Source organism: Pseudophryne corroboree, chromosome 4 (assembly GCF_028390025.1).
Source record: "Pseudophryne corroboree isolate aPseCor3 chromosome 4, aPseCor3.hap2, whole genome shotgun sequence".
In the NCBI taxonomy this organism is placed as follows: Eukaryota; Metazoa; Chordata; class Amphibia; order Anura; family Myobatrachidae; genus Pseudophryne; species Pseudophryne corroboree.
Genome location: NC_086447.1, coordinates 493,571,915 through 493,598,352, shown reverse-complemented (window position 1 = coordinate 493,598,352; position 26,438 = coordinate 493,571,915). Strand labels below are relative to the sequence as shown.

The following is a 26,438-nucleotide window of genomic DNA, read 5'->3' as shown; positions in this document are numbered from 1 at the left end:
ATCTAGGGGTCAACTTGCGAGTGATCCCACTGCGCCCTGAGACTCTTGAGACTACCCCCCCACCTTGAGTCCGCTTGCACGGCCCCAGCGTCATGCTGAGGACTTGGCAGACGCGGTGGAGGGCTTCTTTTCCTGGGAAAGGGCTGCCTGCTGCAGTCTACTTCCCTTACCTCTATGTCTGGGCAGATATGACTGGCCTTTTGCCTGCATGCCCTCATGGGAAAGGAAAGATTGAGGCTGAAAAGACGGTGTCTTTTTTAGCTGAGATGTAACTTGGGGTAAAAAAGGTTGGATTTCCCAGCTGTTGCTGTGGTCCCCAGGTCCGATGGACCGACCCCCAAATAACTCCTTCCCTTTATACAGCAATACTTCCATCTGCCGTATGGGATCTGTATCACCTGACCACTGTCGTGTCCCTGACATCTTCTGGGAGATATGGACAACGCACTTATCTTGATGCCAGAGAGCAAATATCCCTCTGTGCATCTCACATACATATATATAGAATGCATCCTATTAAATGCTCTACATGAATAAAATATTTTCAGTCAGGGAATCCGACCAAGCCAACCCAGCACTGCATCTCCAGGCTGATGGCGATCGCTGGTCGCAGTATAACCACCGTATGTGTGTATATACTTTTTAGGATATTTTTCCAGCTTCCTATCAGCTGGCTCCTTGAGGGCGGCCGTATCTGGAGACGGTAACGCCACTTGATAAGCGTGTGAGCGCCTTATCACCCTAAGGGGTGTTTCCCAACGTACCCTAATTTCTGGCGGGAAAGGGTATAACGCCAATATTTGCTATCGGGGTAACCCTACGCATCATCACACACTTCATTTTATTTTATCTGATTCAGGAAAAACTACAGGTAGTTTTTTCACTCCCACATAATACCCTTTCTTGTGGTACTTGTAGTATCAGAAACACGTAACACCTCCTTCATTGCCCTTAACGTGTGGCCCTAATGAGAAATACGTTTGTTTATTCACCGTCGACACTGTATTCAGTGTCCGTGTCTGTGTCTGTGTCGACCGACTGAGGTAAATGGGCGTTTTTAAAACCCCTGACGGTGTTTCTGAGACGCCTGGACCGGTCCTAATAGATTGTCGGCCGTCTCATGTCGTCAACCGACCTTGCAGCGTGTTGACATTCTCACGTAATTCTCTAAATAAGCCATCCATTCCGGTGTCGACTCCCTAGAGAGTGACATCACCATTACAGGCAATTTCTCCGCCTCCTCACCAACATCGTCCTCATACATGTCGACACACACGTACCGACACACAGCACACACACCGGGAATGCTCTGACAGAGGACAGGACCCACTAGCCCTTTGGGGAGACAGAGGGAGAGTCTGCCAGCACACACCAAAAACGCTATAATTATATAGGGACAACCTTATATAAGTGTTTCTCCCTTATAGCATCTTTTATATATATACAATATCGCCAAAATCAGTGCCCCCCCTCTCTGTTTTAACCCTGTTTCTGTAGTGCAGTGCAGGGGAGAGCCTGGGAGCCTTCTCTCCAGCTTTTCTGTGAGAGAAAATGGCGCTGTGTGCTGAGGAGATAGGCCCCGCCCCTTTTTCGGCGGGCTCGTCTCCCGCTATTTTTGAAGTTAGGCAGGGGTTAAATATCTCCATATAGCCTCTGTGGGCTATATGTGAGGTATTTTTTGCCTCTAATAAGGTTTTTATTTGCCTCTCAGAGCGCCCCCCCCAGCGCTCTGCACCCTCAGTGACTGTTGTGTGAAGTGTGCTGAGAGGAAAATGGCGCACAGCTGCAGTGCTGTGCGCTACCTTTATGAAGACTCAGGAGTCTTCAGCCGCCGATTTTGGACCTCTTCTCTCTTCAGCGTCTGCAAGGGGGCCGGCGGCGCGGCTCCGGTGACCATCCAGGCTGTACCTGTGATCGTCCCTCTGGAGCTAGTGTCCAGTAGCCAAGCAGCAAATCCACTCTGCACGCAGGTGAGTTCACTACTTCTCCCCTAAGTCCCTCGTTGCAGTGATCCTGTTGCCAGCAGGACTCACTGTAAAGTAAAAAATAAGAATTTACTTACCGATAATTCTATTTCTCGGAGTCCGTAGTGGATGCTGGGGTTCCTGAAAGGACCATGGGGAATAGCGGCTCCGCAGGAGACAGGGCACAAAAAAGTAAAGCTTTACTAGGTCAGGTGGTGTGCACTGGCTCCTCCCCCTATGACCCTCCTCCAGACTCCAGTTAGGTACTGTGCCCGGACGAGCATACACAATAAGGGAGGCATTTTGAATCCCGGGTAAGACTCATACCAGCCACACCAATCACACCGTACAACTTGTGATCTAAACCCAGTTAACAGTATGACAACAGAAAGGGCCTCTTAAAGATGGCTCCTTAACAATAACCCGAATTAGTTAACAATAACTATGTACAAGTATTGCAGATAATCCGCACTTGGGATGGGCGCCCAGCATCCACTACGGACTCCGAGAAATAGAATTATCGGTAAGTAAATTCTTATTTTCTCTATCGTCCTAAGTGGATGCTGGGGTTCCTGAAAGGACCATGGGGATTATACCAAAGCTCCCAAACGGGCGGGAGAGTGCGGATGACTCTGCAGCACCGAATGAGAGAACTCCAGGTCCTCCTTTGCCAGGGTATCAAATTTGTAAAATTTTACAAACGTGTTCTCCCCCGACCACGTAGCTGCTCGGCAGAGTTGTAATGCCGAGACCCCTCGGGCAGCCGCCCAAGATGAGCCCACCTTCCTTGTGGAGTGGGCTTTTACAGTTTTAGGCTGTGGCAGGCCTGCCACAGAATGTGCAAGTTGAATTGTGTTACAAATCCAACGAGCAATCGACTGCTTAGAAGCAGGTGCGCCCAACTTGTTGGGTGCATACAATATAAACAGCGAGTCAGATTTTCTGACTCCAGCCGTCCTTGCAATGTATATTTTTAAGGCTCTGACAACGTCCAACAACTTGGAGTCCTCCAAGTCGCTAGTGGCCGCAGGCACCACAATAGGTTGGTTCAGATGAAATGCTGATACCACTTTAGGGAGAAAATGCGGACGAGTCCGCAGTTCTGCCCTATCCGAATGGAAGATTAGATAAGGACTTTTATAAGATAAAGCCGCCAATTCAGATACTCTCCTGGCAGAGGCCAGGGCTAGTAACAGTCACTTTCAATGTGAGATATTTCAAATCCACCTTTTTCAATGGTTCAAACCAATGGGATTTGAGGAAATCTAAAACTACATTTAGATCCCACGGTGCCACCGGAGGCACCACAGGAGGCTGTATATGCAGTACTCCCTTGACAAAAGTCTGGACCTCAGGGACAGAGGCCAATTCTTTTTGGAAGAATATTGACAGGGCCGAAATTTGAACCTTAATGGATCCCAATTTGAGACCCATAGATAATCCTGATTGCAGGAAATGTAGGAAACGACCCAGTTGGAATTCCTCCGTCGGAACCCTCCGATCCTCGCACCACGCTACATATTTTCGCCAAATGCGGTGATAATGTTTCACGGTGACTTCCTTCCGTGCCTTAATCAAGGTAGGAATGACTTCTTCTGGAATGCCTTTCCCTTTTAGGATCTGGCGTTCAACCGCCATGCCGTCAAACGCAGCCGCGGTAAGTCTTGAAAAAGACAGGGACCCTGCTGTAGCAGGTCCCTTCTCAGAGGTAGAGGCCACGGTTCGTCCGTGAGCATCTCTTGAAGTTCCGGATACCAAGTCCTTCTCGGCCAATCCGGAACCACTAGTATTGTTCTTACTCTTCTTTGCCGTATGATCTTCAATACCTTTGGTATGAGCGGCAGAGGAGGAAACACATACACTGACTGGTACACCCAAGGAGTTACCAGTGCGTCCACAGCTATTGCCTGTGGATCTCTTGACCTGGCGCAATATTTGTCCAGTTTCTTGTTGAGGCGAGACGCCATCATGTCTACAATTGGTCTTTCCCAACGGTCTATTAACATGTTGAAGACTTCTGGATGTAGACCCCACTCTCCCGGATGAAGATCGTGTCTGCTGAGGAAGTCTGCTTCCCAGTTGTCCACGCCCGGGATGAACACTGCTGACAGTGCTATCACGTGATTCTCCGCCCAGCGAAGAATCTTGGCAGCTTCTGCCATTGCACTCCTGCTTCTTGTGCCGCCCTGCCTGTTTACATGGGCGACCGCCGTGATGTTGTCCGACTGAATCAACACCGGCTTTCCTTGCAGGAGAAGTTCCGCCTGGCTTAGAGCATTGTAGATTGCTCTTAGTTCCAGAATGTTTATGTGAAGAGACTTTTCCAGACTCGTCCATACTCCCTGGAAGTTTCTTCCTTGTGTGACTGCTCCCCAGCCTCTCAGGCTGGCGTCCGTGGTCACCAGGATCCAATCCTGAATGCCGAATCTGCGGCCTTCTAATAGGTGAGCCTTCTGCAACCACCACAGAAGTGACACCCTTGTCTTTGGTGACAGGGTTATTCGCAGGTGCATCTGCAGATGCGACCCTGACCATTTGTCCAACAGATCCCTTTGGAATATTCTTGCATGGAATCTGCCGAATGGAATTGCTTCGTAAGAAGCCACCATTTTTCCCAGGACTCTTGTGCATTGATGTACTGACACTTTTCCTGGTTTTAGGAGGTTCCTGACCAGATCGGATAACTCCTTGGCTTTTTCCTCTGGAAGGAAAACCTTTTTCTGAACCGTGTCCAGAATCATTCCTAGGAACAGCAGACGAGTTGTCGGGATTAAATGGGATTTTGGAATATTCAGAATCCACCCGTGTTGTCTTAGCACCTCTTGAGATAGTGCTAAAGCTGTCTCCAGCTGTTCTCTGGACCTTGCCCTTATTAGGAGATCGTCCAAGTATGGGATAACTAATACGCCTTTTCTTCGAAGAAGAATCATCATCTCGGCCATTACCTTGGTAAAGACCCGAGGCGCCGTGGACAATCCGAACGGCAGCGTCTGAAACTGATAGTGACAGTTTTGAACAATGAACCTGAGGTACCCCTGGTGTGCGGGGTAAATCGGAACGTGTAGATACGCATCCTTGATGTCCAAGGATACCATAAAGTCCCCTTCTTCCAGGTTCGCTATCACTGCTCTGAGTGACTCCATCTTGAACTTGAACTTTTTTATGTAGAGGTTCAAGGACTTCAGATTTAGAATAGGCCTTACCGAGCCATCCGGCTTCGGTACCACAAATAGAGTGGAATAATACCCCTTTCCTTGTTGTAATAGGGGTACTTTGACTATCACCTGCTGAGCGTACAGCTTGTGAATGGCTTCCAACACCCTCTCCCTTTCGGAAGAGACGGTTGGTAAGGCAGACTTCAGGAAACGATGAGGAGGATCCGTCTCTAATTCCAACCTGTACCCCTGAGATATTATCTGCAGGATCCAGGGGTCTACCTGCGAGTGAGCCCACTGCGCGCTGTAATTTTTGAGACGGCCCCCCACTGTCCCCGAGTCCGCTTGAGAGGCCCCAGCGTCATGCTGAGGTTTTTGCAGGAGCCGGGGAGGGCTTCTGTTCCTGGGAAGGAGCTGCCTGTTGGTGTCTCTTCCCTCTTCCTCTGCCTCGTGGCAGGTACGACAAGCCCTTTGCTCTCTTATTTTTGTAGGAGCGAAAAGGCTGCGGTTGAAAGGTCGGTGCCTTTCTCTGTTGGGGAGTGACTTGAGGTAAAAAAGTGGATTTCCCGGCAGTAGCCGTGGCCACCAAGTCTGATAGACCAACTCCAAATAACTCCTCCCCTTTATACGGCAAAACCTCCATGTGACGTTTTGAATCCGCATCGCCTGTCCACTGTCGTGTCCATAAGGCTCTTCTGGCTGAAATGGACATAGCACTCACCCGAGATGCCAGTGTGCAAATATCCCTCTGTGCATCACGCATATAGATAAATGCATCCTTTATTTGTTCTAACGACAGTAAAACATTGTCCCTATCTAGGGTATCAATATTTTCAATCAGGGATTCTGACCAAACTACTCCAGCACTGCACATCCAGGCAGTTGCTATAGCTGGTCGTAGTATAACACCTGCATGTGTGTATATATTCTTTTGAATAACTTCCATCTTTCTATCTGATGGATCCTTAAGTGCGGCCGTCTCAGGAGAGGGTAACGCCACTTGTTTGGATAAGCGTGTGAGCGCCTTGTCCACCTTAGGGGGTGTTTCCCAGCGCGCCCTAACCTCTGGCGGGAAAGGGTATAATGCCAATAACTTTTTTGAAATTATCAACTTTTTATCAGGAGCAACCCACGCTTCATCACACACGTCATTTAATTTTTCTGATTCAGGAAAAACTGTTTGTAGTTTTTTCACACCATACATAATACCCTGTTTTACGGTATCTGTAGTATCAGCTAAATGTAACGTCTCCTTCATTGCCAAAATCATATAACGTGTGGCCCTACTGGAAAATACGTTTGAATTTCTACCGTCGTCACTGGAATCAGTGCCCGTGTCTGGGTCTGTGTCGACCGACTGAGGCAAAGGGCGTTTTACAGCCCCTGACGGTGTTTGAGGCGCCTGGACAGGCATTAATTGATTGTCCGGCCGCCTCATGTCCTCAACTGACTGTTTAAGGGAAGATAAACCATCACGTAATTCCACAAATAAAGGCATCCATTCTGGTGTCGACCCCCTGGGGGGTGACATCTGCATATTTGGCAATTGCTCCGCCTCCACACCAATATCGTCCTCATACATGTCGACACCACGTACCGACACACACCGCAAACTCACAGGGAATGCTCTAATGAAGACAGGACCCACTAGCCCTTTTGGGGAGACAGAGGGAGAGTCTGCCAGCACACACCACAAAGCGCTATATATACAAGGGATATCCTTATATTAAGTGCTCCCTTATAGCTGCTTTAATATATATATATATAGCCATTAATGTGCCCCCCCTCTCTGTTTTACCCTGTTTCTGTAGTGCAGTGCAGGGGAGAGACCTGGGAGCCGTTCTGACCAGCGGAGCTGTGACAGAAAATGGCGCCGTGTGCTGAGGAGATAGGCCCCGCCCCTTTTTCGGCGGGTTCTTCTCCCGCTATTTTTCCAGTCAGGCAGGGGTTAAATATCTCCATATAGCCCCTATGGGCTATATGTGAGGTATTTTTAGCCTTGTATAAGGTTTATATTTGCCTCTCAGAGCGCCCCCCCCCAGCGCTCTGCACCCTCAGTGACTGCCCAGTGAAGTGTGCTGAGAGGAAAATGGCGCACAGCTGCAGTGCTGTGCGCTACCTTATGAAGACTGAGGAGTCTTCAGCCGCCGGTTTCCGGACCTCTTCACGCTTCAGCATCTGCAAGGGGGTCGGCGGCGCGGCTCCGGGACCGGACTCCACGGCTGGGCCTGTGTTCGATCCCTCTGGAGCTAATGGTGTCCAGTAGCCAAGCAGCAAATCCACTCTGCATGCAGGTGAGTTTACTACTTTCCCCCTAAGTCCCACGTTGCAGTGATCCTGTTGCCAGCAGGACTCACTGTAAAGAAAAAAAACCTAAACTAAACTTTCTCTAAGCAGCTCTTTAGGAGAGCCACCTAGATTGCACCCTTCTCGTTCGGGCACAAAATCTAACTGGAGTCTGGAGGAGGGTCATAGGGGGAGGAGCCAGTGCACACCACCTGACCTAGTAAAGCTTTACTTTTTTGTGCCCTGTCTCCTGCGGAGCCGCTATTCCCCATGGTCCTTTCAGGAACCCCAGCATCCACTTAGGACGATAGAGAAAACCTAAGCTAAACTTTCTCTAAGCAGCTCTTTAGGAGAGCCACCTAGATTGCACCCTTCTCGTTCGGGCACAAAATCTAACTTGAGTCTGGAGGAGGGTCATAGGGGGAGGAGCCAGTGCACACCACCTGATCTGGTAAAAGCTTTACTTTTTTTGTGCCCTGTCTCCTGCGGAGCCGCTATTCCCCATGGTCCTTTCAGGAACCCCAGCATCCACTTAGGACGATAGAGAAATATACATATACACACACACATACATACACACACCAATAGAAGAATTGGCGCCAGGGGGTCGCATCAACTCCCGCTATTCCAACCCCTAATTGGTTAATAGTTTTTAAAAAAAACTAAACATGTTCCATCATAAAACATTTATTAAAAACATATCATAATAGAACAAAGGATATATCAGAGTATATATGAACAAGTTTTGTCGCATTATACTGTTTGTATAAACTACTGTACTTCTCAGCTGCTTGAGGTAGGACCCAAGATTCAATTGTAATTTTCTTCCTTTTCATTCTGTCTGCTCTGATATATCCTTGTTCTATTATAATGTTCCTCATATTTTGATTGAATGTATTATGCATTTTTATTAAGGAACAATTATTTTTAGTTCTGATAAGATTTTTTCAATTGTAGAGATACCCCTGATGAAGTATTTTGTATAAGACGAAACGCGTTGGGTTGTCTGTGTTGTGAAGCTATCTCCGAACCAACTATAAGGAGGAGGAGATTGTTGTGATCTTTCAACATTTGTATTCAGCGCTAAGAGTCATACATCTTAAAGTGTGGAATAATATATCTCCTCTGTATTAATTTGAATACGTTTTTAATAAATGTTTTATGATGGAACATGTTATTTTTTTTTTTTAAAAGTATCAACCAATTAGGGGTTGGAATAGTGGGAGTTGATGCGACCCCCTGGCGCCAATTCTTCTATTGTTGTATATTCCTTATTTCCAGTCCCTTCTAACAGGGGACTTCGTTGAATCAGGCTGCCTATACCAAATAGTTTACGTACGTATTTATTCAGGGTGACAGGTTTTACAAATTAGCACAAAGGGAGAGTATTTGATAGATATATATATATATATATATATATATATATATATATATATATATATATATATATATAATTATTTTAGGGGATCCTTTTAAAAAAAAAAAGGGGGGAAACAGATTACTCTGACCTGCAAGTCTAAAAACATCTGACCCACTCATAAGCATCCCAATATACCTGTCCCATACTTTGTACCCCAATTTACATCATCGTGCACTTTTTCACCTCAAAAATGGCATGTCATTATTGCCCAAATTAAAAACTTTTAAGTGCCTCGTTGGTCATTCAGGCGAATGTCACAGAGGATCTGAACCAAATCCCGACATTTTTTACTTAAAATAGGGATTTTTCACAAATTTTCATCTGCTCAGGGGTCGCGAATTGAAATTTGCGGTAAGATTACTGTGACACCGTTTTCGCCAACAACTAAATAGGCACTTTTTGCAAATAAATTGTGTTTTTTGCCACGAAAATGCCTTTTTGCGGCTAATTGAATTCGGCACTCTGCATATTAAAGAAAATCTGAAAGTTCTGTCACTTTAAGGTGATAAACATTGCGATTTTCAAAGGATCGTGTTAACTATGGTGCAAAATCACATTATCTCAATTACAGACACGTGATTCCCCAATACATTGTTTATGAGCAACTTCCATTCTGCGTATCACTGTTATGAGACATATGGAAGAGATCAGCAGCTAAAGGGCATGCCGGTTCTTGTAGTGCCATATCTGAATATACCTCCAGGTAACACAGTTTACAAACACGTGTATATGACCCAAATTGGGGTTGTTATCATGTAGTGTAGGACCACTTACGGAGAGATGCCTTGCCTAGGCTGGTGGCTTTAATGTATTTGCAAATGTATGTAGGATGCATGTCTCTTTAGCTGGCCCACATGCAGAGCGCTGGGGAAATTTGTGTTTTGTTTTTTCTTGTTTAGTATGGGATGTTCCCTGATATTAGTACGGACACCTGTTTGTGTATGGCAATGGATGAGATCTTTTCCTAAGATACACTATAGATGTGACCAGTGAAACCTACAAAGTTTTTTTATTCAAGTTATTTTGGAAAGTTATTTAGCATCTAAAATATGGAGGACAAAGTGTGTGTACTCTCACAATCTTACCAAAGATCAAGTTATTTGGACGTTTCTTATTATGGGAACCGAACACAAACAACGAGCAGTCAGATTTCTTCGAGAAAAATTCCTATAGGCACATAAAAACAGGAGGACATTTATTTTTTAATATCAGCAGTAATTGACACCATCCTAAGACAAACTTCTGGCAAGATACAACTTGCTTTGTACGTTTTCATACGTCAATACAGGTCTTAAAAATAAGCCATCAGCCAATGGTACTGTGGCAGTCATAATTTGGGTGTAACTTATTTTGTTACAAAAGGTTAGGTTATGTAAGAAGAAATATAAAACATTTTTTAGTAAAAATGTAAAGCTAGATTTATAAGAGGTATTTGTCATTTAAACGTATACAGTTTGTAAAGCAAACAATAAAATTTCTCTCATCCAGGTTTCATGAGAGATGCAGACACTGGCGAGATTCTGGTGTGTCTGACGGTTATTTTTAATCATTTAAAATAAGAATTTACTTACCGATAATTCTATTTCTCGTAGTCCGTAGTGGATGCTGGGGACTCCGTCAGGACCATGGGGATTAGCGGCTCCGCAGGAGACAGGGCACAAAAGTAAAAGCTTTAGGATCAGGTGGTGTGCACTGGCTCCTCCCCCTATGACCCTCCTCCAAGCCTCAGTTAGGATACTGTGCCCGGACGAGCGTACACAATAAGGAAGGATTTTGAATCCCGGGTAAGACTCATACCAGCCACACCAATCACACTGTACAACCTGTGATCTGAACCCAGTTAACAGCATGATAACAGCGGAGCATCTGAAAAGATGGCTCACAACAATAACCCGATTTTTGTAACAATAACTATGTACAAGTATTGCAGACAATCCGCACTTGGGATGGGCGCCCAGCATCCACTACGGACTACGAGAAATAGAATTATCGGTAAGTAAATTCTTATTTTCTCTGACGTCCTAAGTGGATGCTGGGGACTCCGTCAGGACCATGGGGATTATACCAAAGCTCCCAAACGGGCGGGAGAGTGCGGATGACTCTGCAGCACCGAATGAGAGAACTCCAGGTCCTCCTCAGTCAGGGTGTGCCCCTGACCAAGTATCAGCTCGGCAAAGTTGTAAAGCCGAGACCCCTCGGGCAGCCGCCCAAGATGAGCCCACCTTCCTTGTGGAATGGGCATTTACATATTTTGGCTGTGGCAGGCCTGCCACAGAATGTGCAAGCTGAATTGTACTACACATCCAACTAGCAATCGTCTGCTTAGAAGCAAGAGCACCCAGTTTGTTGGGTGCATACAGGATAACAGCAAGTCAGTTTTCCTGACTCCAACCGTCCTGGAAACTATATTTTCAAGGCCCTGACAACATCTAGCAACTTGGAGTCCTCCAAGTCCCTAGTAGCCGCAGGTACCACAATAAGCTGGTTCGGGTGAAACACTGACACCACCTTAGGGAGAAACTGGGGATGAGTCCGCAGCTCTGCCCTGTCCGAATGGACAATCAGATATGGGCTTTTTTAAGACAAACGCCGCCAATTCTGACACTCGCCTGGCCGAGGCCAGGGCCAACAGCATGGTCACTTTCCCTGTGAGATATTTCAAATCCACAGATTTGAGCGGTTTAACCAATGTGATTTTAGGAATCCCAGAACTACGTTGAGATCCCACAGTGCCACTGGAGGCACAAAAGGGGATGTATATGCAGTACTCCCTTGACAAACTTCTGGACTTCAGGAACTGAAGCCAATTCTTTCTGGAAGAAAATCGACAGGGCCGAAATTTGAACCTTAATGGACCCCAATTTGAGGCCCATAGACACTCCTGTTTGCAGGAAATGCAGGAACGACCGAGTTGAAATTTCTTCATGGGGCCTTCCTGGCCTCACACCACGCAACATATTTTCGCCACATGTGGTGATAATGTTGTGCGGTCACCTCCTTCCTGGCTTTGACCAGGGTAGGAATGACCTCTTCCGGAATGCCTTTTTCCCTTAGGATCCTGCGTTCAACCGCCATGCCGTCAAACGCAGCCGCGGTAAGTCTTGGAACAGACATGGTACTTGCTGAAGCAAGTCCCTTCTTAGCGGCAGAGGCCATGAGTCCTCTGTGAGCATCTCTTGAAGTTCCGGGTACCAAGTCCTTCTTGGCCAATCCGGAGCCACGAGTATAGTTCTTACTCCTCTACGTCTTATAATTCTCAATACCTTGGGTATGAGAAGCAGATGAGGGAAGACATACACCGACTGGTACACCCACGGTGTTACCAGAACGTCCACAGCTATTGCCTGAGGGTCTTTTGACCTGGCGCAATACTTGTCCAGTTTTTTGTTCAGGCGGGACGCCATCATGTCCACCTTTGGTCTTTTCCAACGGTTCACAATCATGTGGAAGACTTCCCGATGAAGTCCCCACTCTCCCGGGTGGAGGTTGTGCCTGCTGAGGAAGTCTGCTTCCCAGTTGTCCACTCCCGGAATGAACACTGCTGACAGTGCTATCACATGATTTTCCGCCCAGCGAAAAATCCTTGCAGTTTCTGCCATTGCCCTCCTGCTTCTTGTGCCGCCCTGTCTGTTTACGTGGGCGACTGCCGTGATGTTGTCCCACTGGATCAATACCGGCTGACCTTGAAGCAGAGGTCTTGCTAAGCTTAGAGCATTCCAGTATATTTATGTGGAGAAAAATCTCCAGACTTGATCACACTCCCTGGAAATTTTTTCCCTGTGTGACTGCTCCCCAGCCTCTCAGGCTGGCCTCCGTGGTCACCAGCATCCAATCCTGAATGCCGAATCTGCGGCCCTCTAGAAGATGAGCACTCTGTAACCACCACAGGAGAGACACCCTTGTCCTTGGAGATAGGGTTATCCGCTGATGCATCTGAAAATGCGATCCGGACCATTTGTCCAGCAGATCCCACTGAAAAGTTCTTGCGTGGAATCTGCCGAATGGAATCGCTTCGTAATAAGCCACCATTTTTCCCAGGACTCTTGTGCAATGATGCACTGACACTTTTCCTGGTTTTAGGAGGTTCCTGACTAGCTCGGATAACTCCCTGGCTTTCTCCTCCGGGAGAAACACCTTTTTCTGGACTGTGTCTAGAACCATCCCTAGGAACAGCAGACGTGTCGTCGGAAACGGCTGCGATTTTGGATATTTAGAATCCACCCGTGCTGTCGTAGAACTACTTGAGATAGTGCTACTCCGACTTCCAACTGTTCTCTGGACCTTGCCCTTATCAGGAGATCGTCCAAGTAAGGGATAATTAAGACGCCTTTTCTTTGAAGAAGAATCATTTCGGCCATTACTTTGGTAAAGACCCGGGGTGCCGTGGACAATCCAAACGGCAGCGTCTGAAACTGATAGTGACAGTTCCGTACCACGAACCTGAGGTACCCTTGGTGAGAAGGGCAATTTGGGACATGGAGGTAAGCATCCTTGATGTCCAGGGACACCATATAGTCCCCTTCTTCCTGGTTCGCTATCACTGCTCTGAGTGACTCCATCTTGATTTGAACCTTTGTATGTAAGTGTTCAAAGATTTCCCATTTAGAATAGGTCTCACCGAGCCGTCTGGCTTCAGTACCACAATATAGTGTGGAATAATACCCCTTTCCTTGTTGTAGGAGGGGTACTTTGATTATCACCTGCTGGGAATACAGCTTGTGAATTGTTTCCAATACTGCCTCCCTGTCGGAGGAAGACGTTGGTAAAGCAGACATCAGGAGCCTGCGAGGGGGAGACGTCTCGAATCTCCAGTCTGTACCCCTGGGATACTACTTGTAGGATCCAGGGGTCCACTTGCGAGTGAGCCCACTACGCGCTGAAACTCTTGAGACGACCCCCCACCGCACTTGAGTCCGCTTGTACGGCCCCAGCGTCATGCTGAGGACTTGGCAGAAGCTGTGGAGGGCTTCTGTTCCTGGGAATGGGCTGCCTGCTGCAGTCTTCTTCCCTTTCCTCTATCCCTGGGCAGATATGACTGGCCTTTTGCCCGCTTGCCCTTATGGGGACGAAAGGACTGAGGCTGAAAAGACGGTGTCTTTTTCTGCTGAGATGTGATTTGGGGTAAAAAAGGTGGATTTTCCAGCAGTTGCCGAGGCCACCAGGTCCGATGGACCGACCCCAAATAACTCCTCCCCTTTATACGGCAATACTTCCATGTGCCGTTTGGAATCTGCATCACCTGACCACTGTCGTGTCCATAAACATCTTCTGGCAGATATGGACATCGCACTTACTCTTGATGCCAGAGTGCAAATATCCCTCTGTGCATCTCGCATATATAGAAATGCATCCTTTAAATGCTCTATAGTCAATAAAATACTGTCCCTGTCAAGGGTATCAATATTTTCAGTCAGGGAATCCGACCAAGCCACCCCAGCGCTGCACATCCAGGCTGAGGCGATCGCTGGTCGCAGTATAACACCAGTATGTGTGTATATACCTTTTTAGGATATTTTCCAGCCTCTCAGCTGGCTCCTTGAGGGCGGCCCTATCTGGAGACGGTACCGCCACTTGTTTTGATAAGCGTGTGAGCGCCTTATCCACCCTAAAGGGTGTTTCCCAACGCGCCCTAACTTCTGGCGGGAAAGGGTATACCGCCAATAATTTTCTATCGGGGGAAACCCACGCATCATCACACACTTCATTTAATTTATCCGATTCAGGAAAAACTACAGGTAGTTTTTTCACACCCCACATAATACCCTTCTTGTGGTACTTGTAGTATCAGAAATATGTAACACCTCCTTCATTGCCCTTAACATGTAACGTGTGGCCCTAAAGGAAAATACGTTTGTTTCTTCACCGTCGACACTGGAGTCAGTGTCAGTGTCTGTGTCGACCGACTGAGGTAAATGAGCGTTTTACAGCCCCTGACGGTGTTTGAGACGCCTGGACAGGTACTAATTTGTTTGCCGGCCGTCTCATGTCGTCAACCGACCTTGCAGCGTGTTGACATTATCACGTAATTCCTTAAATAAGCCATCCATTCCGGTGTCGACTCCCTAGAGAGTGACATCACCATTTCAGGCAATTGCTCCGCCTCCTCACCAACATCGTCCTCATACATGTCGACACACACGTACCGACACACAGCACACACACAGGGAATGCTCTGATAGAGGACAGGACCCCACTAGCCCTTTGGGGAGACAGAGGGAGAGTTTGCCAGCACACACCAAAAACGCTATAATTATACAGGGACAACCTTTATATAAGTGTTTTTCCCTTATAGCATTTTAATATATATATATATACATATCGCCAAATAAGTGCCCCCCCTCTCTGTTTTAACCCTGTTTCTGTAGTGCAGTGCAGGGGAGAGCCTGGGAGCCTTCCCACCAGCATTTCTGTGAGGGAAAATGGCGCTGTGTGCTGAGGAGAATAGGCCCCGCCCCCTTTTCGGCGGGCTTCTTCTCCCGTTTTTCTGAGACCTGGCAGGGGTTAAATACATCCATATAGCCCCCAGGGGCTATATGTGATGTATTTTTAGCCAGAATAAGGTACTATCATTGCTGCCCAGGGCGCCCCCCCCCAGCGCCCTGCACCCTCAGTGACCGCTGCTATGAAGTGTGCTGACAACAATGGCGCACAGCTGCAGTGCTGTGCACTACCTTATGAAGACTGAAGAGTCTTCTGCCGCCGTTTCTGGACCTTCACTTTTCGGCATCTGCAAGGGGGGTCGGCGGCGCGGCTCCGGGACGAACCCCAGGGTGAGACCTGTGTTCCGACTCCCTCTGGAGCTAATGGTGTCCAGTAGCCTAAGAAGCCAATCGATCCTGCACGCAGGTGAGTTCACTTCTCTCCCCTAAGTCCCTCGTAGCAGTGAGCCTGTTGCCAGCAGGACTCACTGAAAATAAAAAACCTAACAAACTTTTACTCTAAGCAGCTCTTTAGGAGAGCCACCTAGATTGCACCCTTCTCGGCCGGGCACAAAAATCCAACTGAGGCTTGGAGGAGGGTCATAGGGGGAGGAGCCAGTGCACACCACCTGATCCTAAAGCTTTTACTTTTGTGCCCTGTCTCCTGCGGAGCCGCTAATCCCCATGGTCCTGACGGAGTCCCCAGCATCCACTTAGGACGTCAGAGAAAAGACATTAACCCCTTTATTCGGTAGTACTGTGCAGGATAATATAAGAAAGGTTTTCATTCTTTCAAGACTTCTTAACAAATACAAGGCTACACTACTGAGGAGTTATGGCTTAGTGAACTTTAAGGGGCCATTCTATTTTTTGTTTTATCTGTTTTTATAGATAAACAGCAAAGTAGCATCACATACAGTCAGTTCAAACAACCCACCCTACAACGCAAATTGTGACAAAGCTAACAATCCGTGACAAGGGGGAGAACAAGAAAATAAGGCGAGAAACAAGACCAGTATACTTAATTGCTAGACAATTTATCTAAGAATAAAGTTGGAGTAGAACCAAGAGAAGAGAACATGACAACAGGGTGGGAAAGAGGAGGAGGGAGAAAATCTTGGACAAAAGGGAACCATCGAAGGGAATAGTATAAAATCCGATTCGAGTTATGTATTAGGTAGAGTTGCGGACATCATGGCATTATAAGCATCAGAGGACTTGTATTCTAACCAGAAGAACCATGTGTCAAAAGTTCATTTGCAGAGGACAGTAAAATGTAATCTATCTTTAAAAAACAATCTTTGTGCATGGGAGGAGTGGAGGATATCCACAGGGTAGAAATAACCGAGCATGCAGCATTGCTAAGGTGGCAAAGTTATGACTATTCAAATTTAGACACAGGTGTCGGGGGAATGGCCAAGTAGCCAGAAGGCGGGTTCCGCAGGTGCTACTGTATTCAGTATTTGCTGGTACTTTGTAATCATCTCCTTCCAGAAATGAGTTAGACCAGGGCATTCCCACCAGACAAGGAGCAATGTACTCACGGATGCAAGGCATTGCCAACATGTATTATATGTGGATGGGAACACAGCATGTAGTAGGGAGGGGTGCCTATACTAGCACATTTGGATCTTGTATTGTGTTTCCTTCACTGTCACACAAATAGAGCTAGAAAGAGTCTTAATGAAAAGGTTTTCCCATTACTTTTTGAGAGGCCCAAATCTCTCTCCCAAGCCAGAGAACAGGTCATGATGGAGGTAGAATGGTTATCTTGCAGGAGTGTGTAGAATGTGGACACAGTATGGGAGGGGGGATCTTAGTAAATTGTTTAGATACAAGATGCAAGTCACCAGCTGACCGACCCTAAAAAGACGCACAGTAACCCATCTGGGAAAATTAGAGGAAATTAGCCCTTGGGGAAAGCTGGTATTCTCTAGGAATGTTGTCAGAGGGTCAAAGACAGAAGGATGTGAGACATCGCAAAGGTTTTCCAGGAGGAAAGTGTGGATGAAATGCCAGAACTTAACAGAAAACGACACTGCGAAGGCAGACTGCTACCCGCCATGTTTCGGGTCACAGCGGCTGTGTGTGATGTCACGCAGCAGCCGCCGCGGCCCGCCCCGCAAATGGTCTGGACATGTCTGCATTATCTGGACCGCACCACCCCAATGCTGAGTTGATTCCCCTTTAATGCCACCGCGACACCCCCTCCCGCCCCCAGTACGCCTCTGCCTGTCAAGCACGCCACAGCAGCGTTCCATGCTGAATTAGGCCCAAAGAACAGGACCTTGGAGGGATATCTGCTTGTAGTGGAAGTGTGGGAGAAGTGCGAGATAAGACACAGAAAGAGCAGCCACAGATGTTTGACAGAGATGAGGGTAGTAACTTGCAGACTAAGGAAGTGAAGGATTTGGAGAAGGAAAGGGTGGCCTATGGTGTCAAAAGCAGCAGAGCTGTAAAGGAAAATGAGCAGACAGGAGTAGGACTTCGCAGCAATGTGGTCAATGTGGACTTTAGTGATAGCAGTCTCTGTGGAGTGGAAAGGACAAAAAAAACAGACTAAAATGGGGTTAAGCAGGGAGTGGGAGGAAAGAAAGGTGGTATGGCAGTTTGAGACAAACCACTAAAGAAGCTTGAATGCAGATGGGACAGTGCCTGACAAGAGGTAGCACGGTAGTCAAAAGCATGTATTTGAAATAAAGGTAGTCTGCATTGTCACTCAGCGGTTTGAGAACACTTTTGCAGATGTCTAGTGTATTTGGAATGCCAAGATTGACAGAGAGTAGTAACTGCCAGAGAAACAAAGTCCTGAAAGGAAGTAAGCGAGACATTGTATAGGGTAACAGCTTGGTCAGGGCAGGAGAGGGAGAATGTGGGAGAGAAGAGATTCTAGCAGGATAAGAGAATTGTGTCAATAGCCTCAAGTTACGCTTAGTGGTTAGCCTTGGGAGGCAGAGGTGGAGAAAGAAATAAGTTAAGAAAGTAGATGGTGGTCAGAAAGTGGGAATTGAGAACTGGTAAAGTCAGATATATCACAACAGTGAGAGAAGACCAGATCATGCAAGTGTCCACTCACATGGGAGTGTGAGGAGGATCACTGAGCGAGACCCAACAATGATGTTAGGGTAAGGAGTTTAGAGACAGTGGGGACATGTGAAATTGAAGTCCCCAACGATGGGTGAGGGAAGGTCTTAAGAGAGGAAGTGGGGGATCTGTGAAGAAGAGTTGTCAAGGAATTTGGTAACAGGGCCACGGGAACAATAGCTGACAGCTACTCAAAGGTGAACATGGTAGAAAAGTCGAATAGCATAAACCTTAAAGTAAGGGTATCAAAGGGATGGTTTTGAAGGTATGAGTTAGATGGAGCAGCAGGGGGATAGAAGCACCACCGTGTCAAGTCCCATGTCAAGGGGTATGAGAGAACGGGACAGTGGGAAAATGTTGTCCAATGAGGAAATTCAGGATTCGTGACAGCAAGGAGATTCGGGGAATTGGAGGTGAAAAGGTCATGGGTTGAAACCAGGTGGTTACAGACAGATTTGGCATTAGAGAGAAAATAAGAATTTACTTACCGATAATTCTATTTCTCATAGTCCGTAGTGGATGCTGGGGACTCCGAAAGGACCATGGGGAATAGCGGCTCCGCAGGAGACTGGGCACAAAGTAAAAGCTTTAGGACTAGCTGGTGTGCACTGGCTCCTCCCCCTATGACCCTCCTCCAAGCCTCAGTTAGGATACTGTGCCCGGACGAGCGTACACAATAAGGAAGGATTTTGAATCCCGGGTAAGACTCATACCAGCCACACCAATCACACCGTACAACTTGTGATCTGAACCCAGTTAACAGCATGATAACAGAAGGAGCCTCTGAAAAGATGGCTCACAACAACAATAACCCGATTTTTGTAACAATAACTATGTACAAGTAATGCAGACAAACCGCACTTGGGATGGGCGCCCAGCATCCACTACGGACTATGAGAAATAGAATTATCGGTAAGTAAATTCTTATTTTCTCTAACGTCCTAGTGGATGCTGGGGACTCCGAAAGGACCATGGGGATTATACCAAAGCTCCCAAACGGGCGGGAGAGTGCGGATGACTCTGCAGCACCGAATGAGAGAACTCCAGGTCCTCCTCAGCCAGGGTATCAAATTTGTAGAATTTAGCAAACGTGTTTGCCGCTGACCAAGTAGCTGCTCGGCAAAGTTGTAAAGCCGAGACCCCTCGGGCAGCCGCCCAAGATGAGCCCACTTTCCGTGTGGAATGGGCTTTTACAGATTTTGGCTGCGGCAGGCCTGCCACAGAATGTGCAAGCTGAATTGTACTACAAATCCAACGAGCAATCGTCTGCTTAGAAGCAGGAGCACCCAGCTTGTTGGGTGCATACAGGATAAACAGCGAATCAGATTTTCTGACTCCAGCCGTCCTGGAAACATATTTTCAGGGCCCTGACTACGTCCAGCAACTTGGAATCCTCCAAGTCCCTAGTAGCCGCAGGCACCACAATAGGCTGGTTTAAGTGAAATGCTGAAACCACCTTAGGAAGAAATTGAGGACGAGTCCTCAATTCTGCCCTGTCCGTATGAAAAATTAGGTAAGGGCTTTTATAGGATAAAGCCGCCAATTCTGAGACACGCCTGGCTGAAGCCAGGGCTAACAGCATTACCACTTTCCATGTGAGATATTTTAAGTCCACAGTGGTGAATGGTTCAAACCAATGTGATTTTAGGAATCCCAAAACTACATTCAGATCCCAAGGTGCCACTGGAGGCACAAAAGGAGGCTGTATATGCAGTACTCCCTTGACAAACGTCTGAACTTCAGGAACAGAAGCCAGTTCTTTTTGGAAGAATATTGACAGGGCCGAAATTTGAACCTTAATGGACCCTAATTTGAGGCCCATAGACAGTCCTGTTTGCAGGAAATGCAGGAAACGACCCAGTTGAAATTCCTCTGTAGGGGCCTTCCTGGTCTCGCACCACGCAACATATTTACGCCAAATACGGTGATAATGTTGTATGGTTACATCCTTCCTGGCTTTGATCAGGGTAGGGATGACTTCATCCGGAATGCCTTTTTCCTTCAGGATCCGGCGTTCAACCGCCATGCCGTCAAACGCAGCCGCGGTAAGTCTTGGAACAGACATGGTCCCTGCTGGAGCAGGTCCTTTCTTAGAGGTAGAGGCCACGGGTCTTCCGTGAGCATCTCTTGAATTTCCGGGTACCAAGTCCTTCTTGGCCAATCCGGAGCCACGAGTATAGTCTTTACTCCTCTCCTTCTTATGATTCTCAGTACTTTTGGTATGAGAGGAAGAGGAGGGAACACATACACTGACTGGTACACCCACGGTGTTACCAGAGCGTCCACAGCTATTGCCTGAGGGTCCCTTGACCTGGCGCAATATCTGTCCAGTTTTTTGTTGAGGCGGGACGCCATCATGTCCACCTTTGGTTTTTCCCAACGGTTCACAATCATGTGGAAGACTTCTGGGTGAAGTCCCCACTCCCCCGGGTGAAGATCGTGTCTGCTGAGGAAGTCTGCTTCCCAGTTGTCCACTCCCGGAATGAACACTGCTGACAGTGCTATCACATGATTCTCCGCCCAGCGAAGAATCCTTGCCACTTCCATCATTGCCCTCCTGCTTCTTGTGCCGCCCTGTCTGTTTACGTGGGCGACTGCCGTGATGTTGTCCGACTGGATCAACACCGGCTGACCCTGAAGCAGAGGTCTTGCCTGACTTAGGGCATTGTAAATGGCCCTTAGTTCCAGGATATTTATGTGAAGTGACGTTTCCATGCTTGACCACAAGCCCTGGAAATTTCTTCCCTGTGTGACTGCTCCCCAGCCTCTCAGGCTGGCATCCGTGGTCACCAGGACCCAATCCTGAATGCCGAATCTGCGGCCCTCTAGGAGATGAGCACTCTGTAACCACCACAGGAGAGACACCCTTGTCCTTGGAGACAGGGTTATCCGCTGATGCATTTGAAGATGCGATCCGGACCATTTGTCCAGCAGATCCCACTGAAAAGTTCTTGCGTGGAATCTGCCGAATGGAATCGCTTCGTAAGAAGCCACCATCTTTCCCAGGACCCTTGTGCATTGATGTACTGACACTTGGCCTGGTCTTAGGAGGTTCCTGACTAGGTCGGATAACTCCTTGGCTTTCTCCTCCGGGAGAAACACCTTTTTCTGTACTGTGTCCAGAATCATCCCTAGGAACAGCAGACGTGTCGTCGGAATCAGCTGCGATTTTGGAATATTTAGAATCCATCCGTGCTGTCGTAGTACTACTTGAGATAGTGCTACTCCGACCTCTAACTGTTCTCTGGACCTTGCCCTTATCAGGAGATCGTTCAAGTAAGGGATAATTAAGACGCCTTTTCTTCGAAGAAGAATCATCATTTCGGCCATTACCTTGGTAAAGACCCGGGGTGCCGTGGACAATCCAAACGGCAGCGTCTGAAACTGATAGTGACAGTTCTGTACCACAAACCTGAGGTACCCTTGGTGAGAAGGGCAAATTGGGACATGGAGGTAAGTATCCTTGATGTCCAGAGACACCATATAGTCCCCTTCTTCCAGGTTCGCTATCACTGCTCTGAGTGACTCCATCTTGAACTTGAACCTTTTTATGTAAGTGTTCAAGGATTTTAGATTTAAAATGGGTCTCACCGAGCCGTCCGGCTTCGGTACCACAAACAGCGTGGAATAATACCCCTTTCCCTGTTGTAGGAGGGGTACCTTGATCATCACCTGCTGGGAATACAGCTTGTGAATGGCTTCCAATACCGCCTCCCTGTCGGGGGGAGACGTTGGTAAAGCAGACTTCAGGAACCGGCGAGGGGGAGACGTCTCGAATTCCAATTTGTACCCCTGAGATACTACCTGCAGGATCCAGGGGTCCACTTGCGAGTGAGCCCACTGCGCGCTGAAATTCTTGAGACGGGCCCCCACCGTGCCTGAGTCCGCTTGTAAGGCCCCAGCGTCATGCTGAGGACTTGGCAGAAGCGGGGGAGGGCTTCTGTTCGTGGGAAGAGGCTGTTTGCTGCAGTCTTTTTCCCCTTCCTCTGCCCCGGGGCAGATATGAGTGGCCTTTTGCCCGCTTGCCCTTATGGGGACGAAAGGACTGAGCCTGAAAAGACGGTATCTTTTTCTGCTGCGAGGTGACTTGGGGTAAAAAGGTGGATTTTCCAGCCGTTGCCGTGGCCACCAGGTCCGATAGACCGACCCCAAATAACTCCTCCCCTTTATACGGCAATACTTCCATATGCCGTTTGGAATCCGCATCCCCTGACCACTGTCGCGTCCATAATCCTCTTCTGGCAGAAATGGACAGCGCACTTACTCTTGATGCCAGAGTGCAAATATCCCTCTGTGCATCTCGCATATATAGAAATGCATCCTTTAAATGCTCTATAGTCAATAATATATTGTCCCTGTCCAGGGTATCAATATTTTCAGTCAGGGAATCCGACCAAGCCACCCCAGCACTGCACATCCAGGCTGAGGCGATTGCTGGTCGCAGTATAATACCAGTATGTGTGTATATACTTTTAAGGATATTTTCCAGCTTCCTATCAGCTGGTTCCTTGAGGGCGGCCGTATCAGGAGACGGTAACGCCACTTGTTTTGATAAGCGTGTGAGCGCCTTATCTACGCTAGGGGGTGTTTCCCAACGCGCCCTAACCTCTGGCGGTAAAGGGTATAATGCCAATAATTTTTTAGAAATTAGCAGTTTTTTATCGGGGGAAACCCACGCTTCATCACACACCTCATTTAATTCATCTGATTCAGGAAAAACTACGGGTAGTTTTTTCACACCCCACATAATACCCTTTTTTGTGGTACTTGTAGTATCAGAAATGTTCAAAACCTCCTTCATTGCCGTGATCATGTAACGTGTGGCTCTACTGGAAAATACGTTTGTTTCCTCACCGTCGACACTGGAGTCAGTGTCCGTGTCAGTGTGTGTATCGACCTGAGGTAACGGGCGTTTTATAGCTCCTGACGGTGTTTGAGACGCCTGTACAGGTATTAACTGATTTGCCGGCTGTCTCATGTCGTCAACAGTCTTTTGTAAAGTGCCGACACTATCACGTAATTCTTTCCATAAGACCATCCAGTCAGGTGTCGACTCCCTAGGGGGTGACATCACTAACACAGGCAATTGCTCCGCCTCCACACCATTTTCCTCCTCATACATGTCGACACAGCGTACCGACACAGCACACACACAGGGAATGCTCTGATAGAGGACAGGACCCCACTAGCCCTTTGGGGATTTGGGGAGACCGAGGGAGAGTTTGCCAGCACACACCAGAGCGCTATATATATACAGGGATAACCTTATATAAGTGTTTTTCCCTAATATAGCTGCTGTATATATTAATATGCCAATTTAGTGCCCCCCCTTCTCTTGTTTTACCCTGTTTCTGTAGTGCAGGACTGCAGGGGAGAGTCAGGGAGCCTTCCTCCAACGGAGCTGTGAGGAAAAAATGGCGCTTGTGTGCGGAGGAGATAGGCTCCGCCCCTTTTTCGGCGGCCTTTCTCCCGCTTTTTTGTGGAAAACTGGCAGGGGTTAAATACATCCATATAGCCCAGGAGCTATATGTGATGTATTTTTAGCCATTTAAGGTATTTTCATTGCGTCCCGGGGCGCCCCCCCCAGCGCCCTGCACCCTCAGTGACCGGAGTGTGAAGTGTGCTGAGAGCAATGGCGCACAGCTGCGGTGCTGTGCGCTACCTTATTGAAGACAGGACGTCTTCTGCCGCCGATTTTCCGGACCTCTTCACTCTTCTGGCTCTGTAAGGGGGCCGGCGGCGCGGCTCCGGGACCCATCCATGTCTGGGCCTGTGATCGTCCCTCTGGAGCTAATGTCCAGTAGCCTAAGAAGCCCAATCCACTCTGCACGCAGGTGAGTTCGCTTCTTCTCCCCTTAGTCCCTCGATGCAGTGAGCCTGTTGCCAGCAGGTCTCACTGAAAATAAAAAAACCTATTTAAACTTTTACTCTAAGCAGCTCAGGAGAGCCACCTAGATTGCACCCTTCTCGTTCGGGCACAAAATCTTAACTGAGGCTTGGATGAGGGTCATAGGGGGAGGAGCCAGTGCACACCAGCTAGTCCTAAAGCTTTTACTTTGTGCCCAGTCTCCTGCGGAGCCGCTATTCCCCATGGTCCTTTCGGAGTCCCCAGCATCAACTAGGACGTTAGAGAAACAAAGAGATGGACAGTTAAGAGGAGAGATGTCCATGACATTGAGAGTTGCTGTAGCGTGGAGGAGAGATTTATTTGGAGAAGGGTGATGAAGAGAGCGTTGGGATGGTGTGAGCTCCTAAGCATCATCATAATAGTAATAATAGTATTAGTAATAAGTGTCTTCGGTTGCTGAAGCTGGTATAATACTTAGGAATATTTAACACACAAAAGTTCAGCACAAGGCCAACTTAGATCAATACTTCCTCTCTTCTTAGGGAAGGGAAACCCAGTCTCTAGGATCAGTGCTAGTCTGGGGAAATAAGCAGTGCAACATGAAGTTGCAGCAGTGGTGTGATTTACGGTCCCTCCTCTGGAATGCCATTCAGTTAAGGCAGCATTGCACAGAAGCTGAGCGACAGTGGCAGGAAGTAGACAGCTACATTGTAACATGTGCTGTGCGCAATTAGAGAAGGAGGACAGGACTTGAGAATTTTCCTTCTTTTCCCAATTGTTCCACTCTTTCTGACCAACCCGGCCACCCCCTCTCCCCAATTGTGTATGCAGCCACAACAGAGGATTAGGCATCCTCGTCTCCACGTTTTTATCCATAACAGCTCTTGGGAGTCGTAAGCAGAGGGGTTGTGTCTATGTTGCCTTCGTGCAAAGGACCTGGACGTGACAAAACGAGTGGGCAGGAGACATCTTCAGCCCTTACAGCTCCTAAATGTTTTCTTCGTTCTCCGTTCGTTTGGGGTATTTTTTTTTTCTATGCAGCATTGGACCCTCGCGGGCTCGCTTCGCATCGGGCTCGGTGTCTCGTTCCGCTCTGCTCGCCACACTTTTCTATTCCAAATAGATTGTGACATGGACCCAGGGGTTTATGGGAAAGGTCCTCTGCACGAAGAGAATCTAGACGCTACCTAAGCAGAGGGCACAAGTCGTGTGGTCATGTGCTTCTGCTCCCACAGCATGTGACGGAGACAGGAGAGCAATTAAGCATTATATTACTGATGCCACCACTTACTAAAAAACCCTATCAAGTATAGAACTCTATCATAGTTTGTTAAAGATGGCACAAATTGTAGCTCAGTAGATGTGCACCACACTGACACCAGAAACCAGGGATATAAATAAACACCAGATTTTATACTAACCAGTGAAGTCTGATCTTCAAAAGGCCGCGTCATATTTTTCCTGAATAAATACACAGAAAAATGATCAGATTATGGAACTTGTACATAAGAGACTATTCACAGCAGAAAAAGAAGCTTCCCATTTGCTCACCAGTATCCTATATACCTTTACTGCGGTTTGCTCAGCTATAGATGCTGTATATGTGTAATATGCATTTCAGTGAAACAATATTTTCTGTGGTAACTAGGAAACAACACAATATTAATCATATTTCATTATCCTCAAGCCAGGTATTTACTCATTTACTTTTCCTCCTAGTATTTTTCTCATTGCAAATAATAAGCTATGATGTGACAGTGCTAAAATATTACATCCACAGAGTTATAAAGACCCAGTCTGGAATTAATGAAAACTAATCAGACTAGTTTAGCATGAAAGAACCATCATGAAGGCATGATGGTACGGTATGACTAGTTGATTATATATAACAAATGCTGATGACACAGAATGTATGTTTGCCCGCGTGTTTTACATTCATTTGAAAAGCATTTTTTTTTTTTAAACTAGTGGAAAGCATTACATGGAAAGTTCCCGAGTATTATACGGTTGATCACAGACTGCAGTCATATGCACAGCAGGCGTGTTTTGTAGCAGAATCTGACAATTACTACATATATTTTACCCACAACAGGTGTTAATGATTTTTTTTTACAGCACTGTTTTTGAAGAGTGCACAGAAATAACATCATTTGTGGAAGATTAACAGGAAGAAAGTAAGTGACCTGTAAGTGCAAGCACAAAAAAAAATAGGATTTTAATACCTGCCGGTAAATCCTTTTCTCCTAGTCCGTAGAGGATGCT

General features: G+C 47.3%; 1 protein-coding gene across 2 annotated transcripts in view; it reads right to left on the bottom strand.

The window, feature by feature from the left end:
• The window catches only part of RPF2 (ribosome production factor 2 homolog), a 195,328-nt gene that overhangs the window by 38,376 nt on the left and 130,514 nt on the right, over positions 1–26,438 (bottom strand). For both annotated transcript variants that reach the window (XM_063917140.1, XM_063917139.1), the window contains exons 4-5: positions 25,598–25,637; positions 9,911–9,992 (exon numbers count right to left, since the gene is read on the bottom strand). In XM_063917140.1, coding sequence (XP_063773210.1) covers positions 9,911–9,992; positions 25,598–25,637 — 122 coding nt within the window. The remainder of the gene's footprint in view (positions 1–9,910; positions 9,993–25,597; positions 25,638–26,438) is intronic.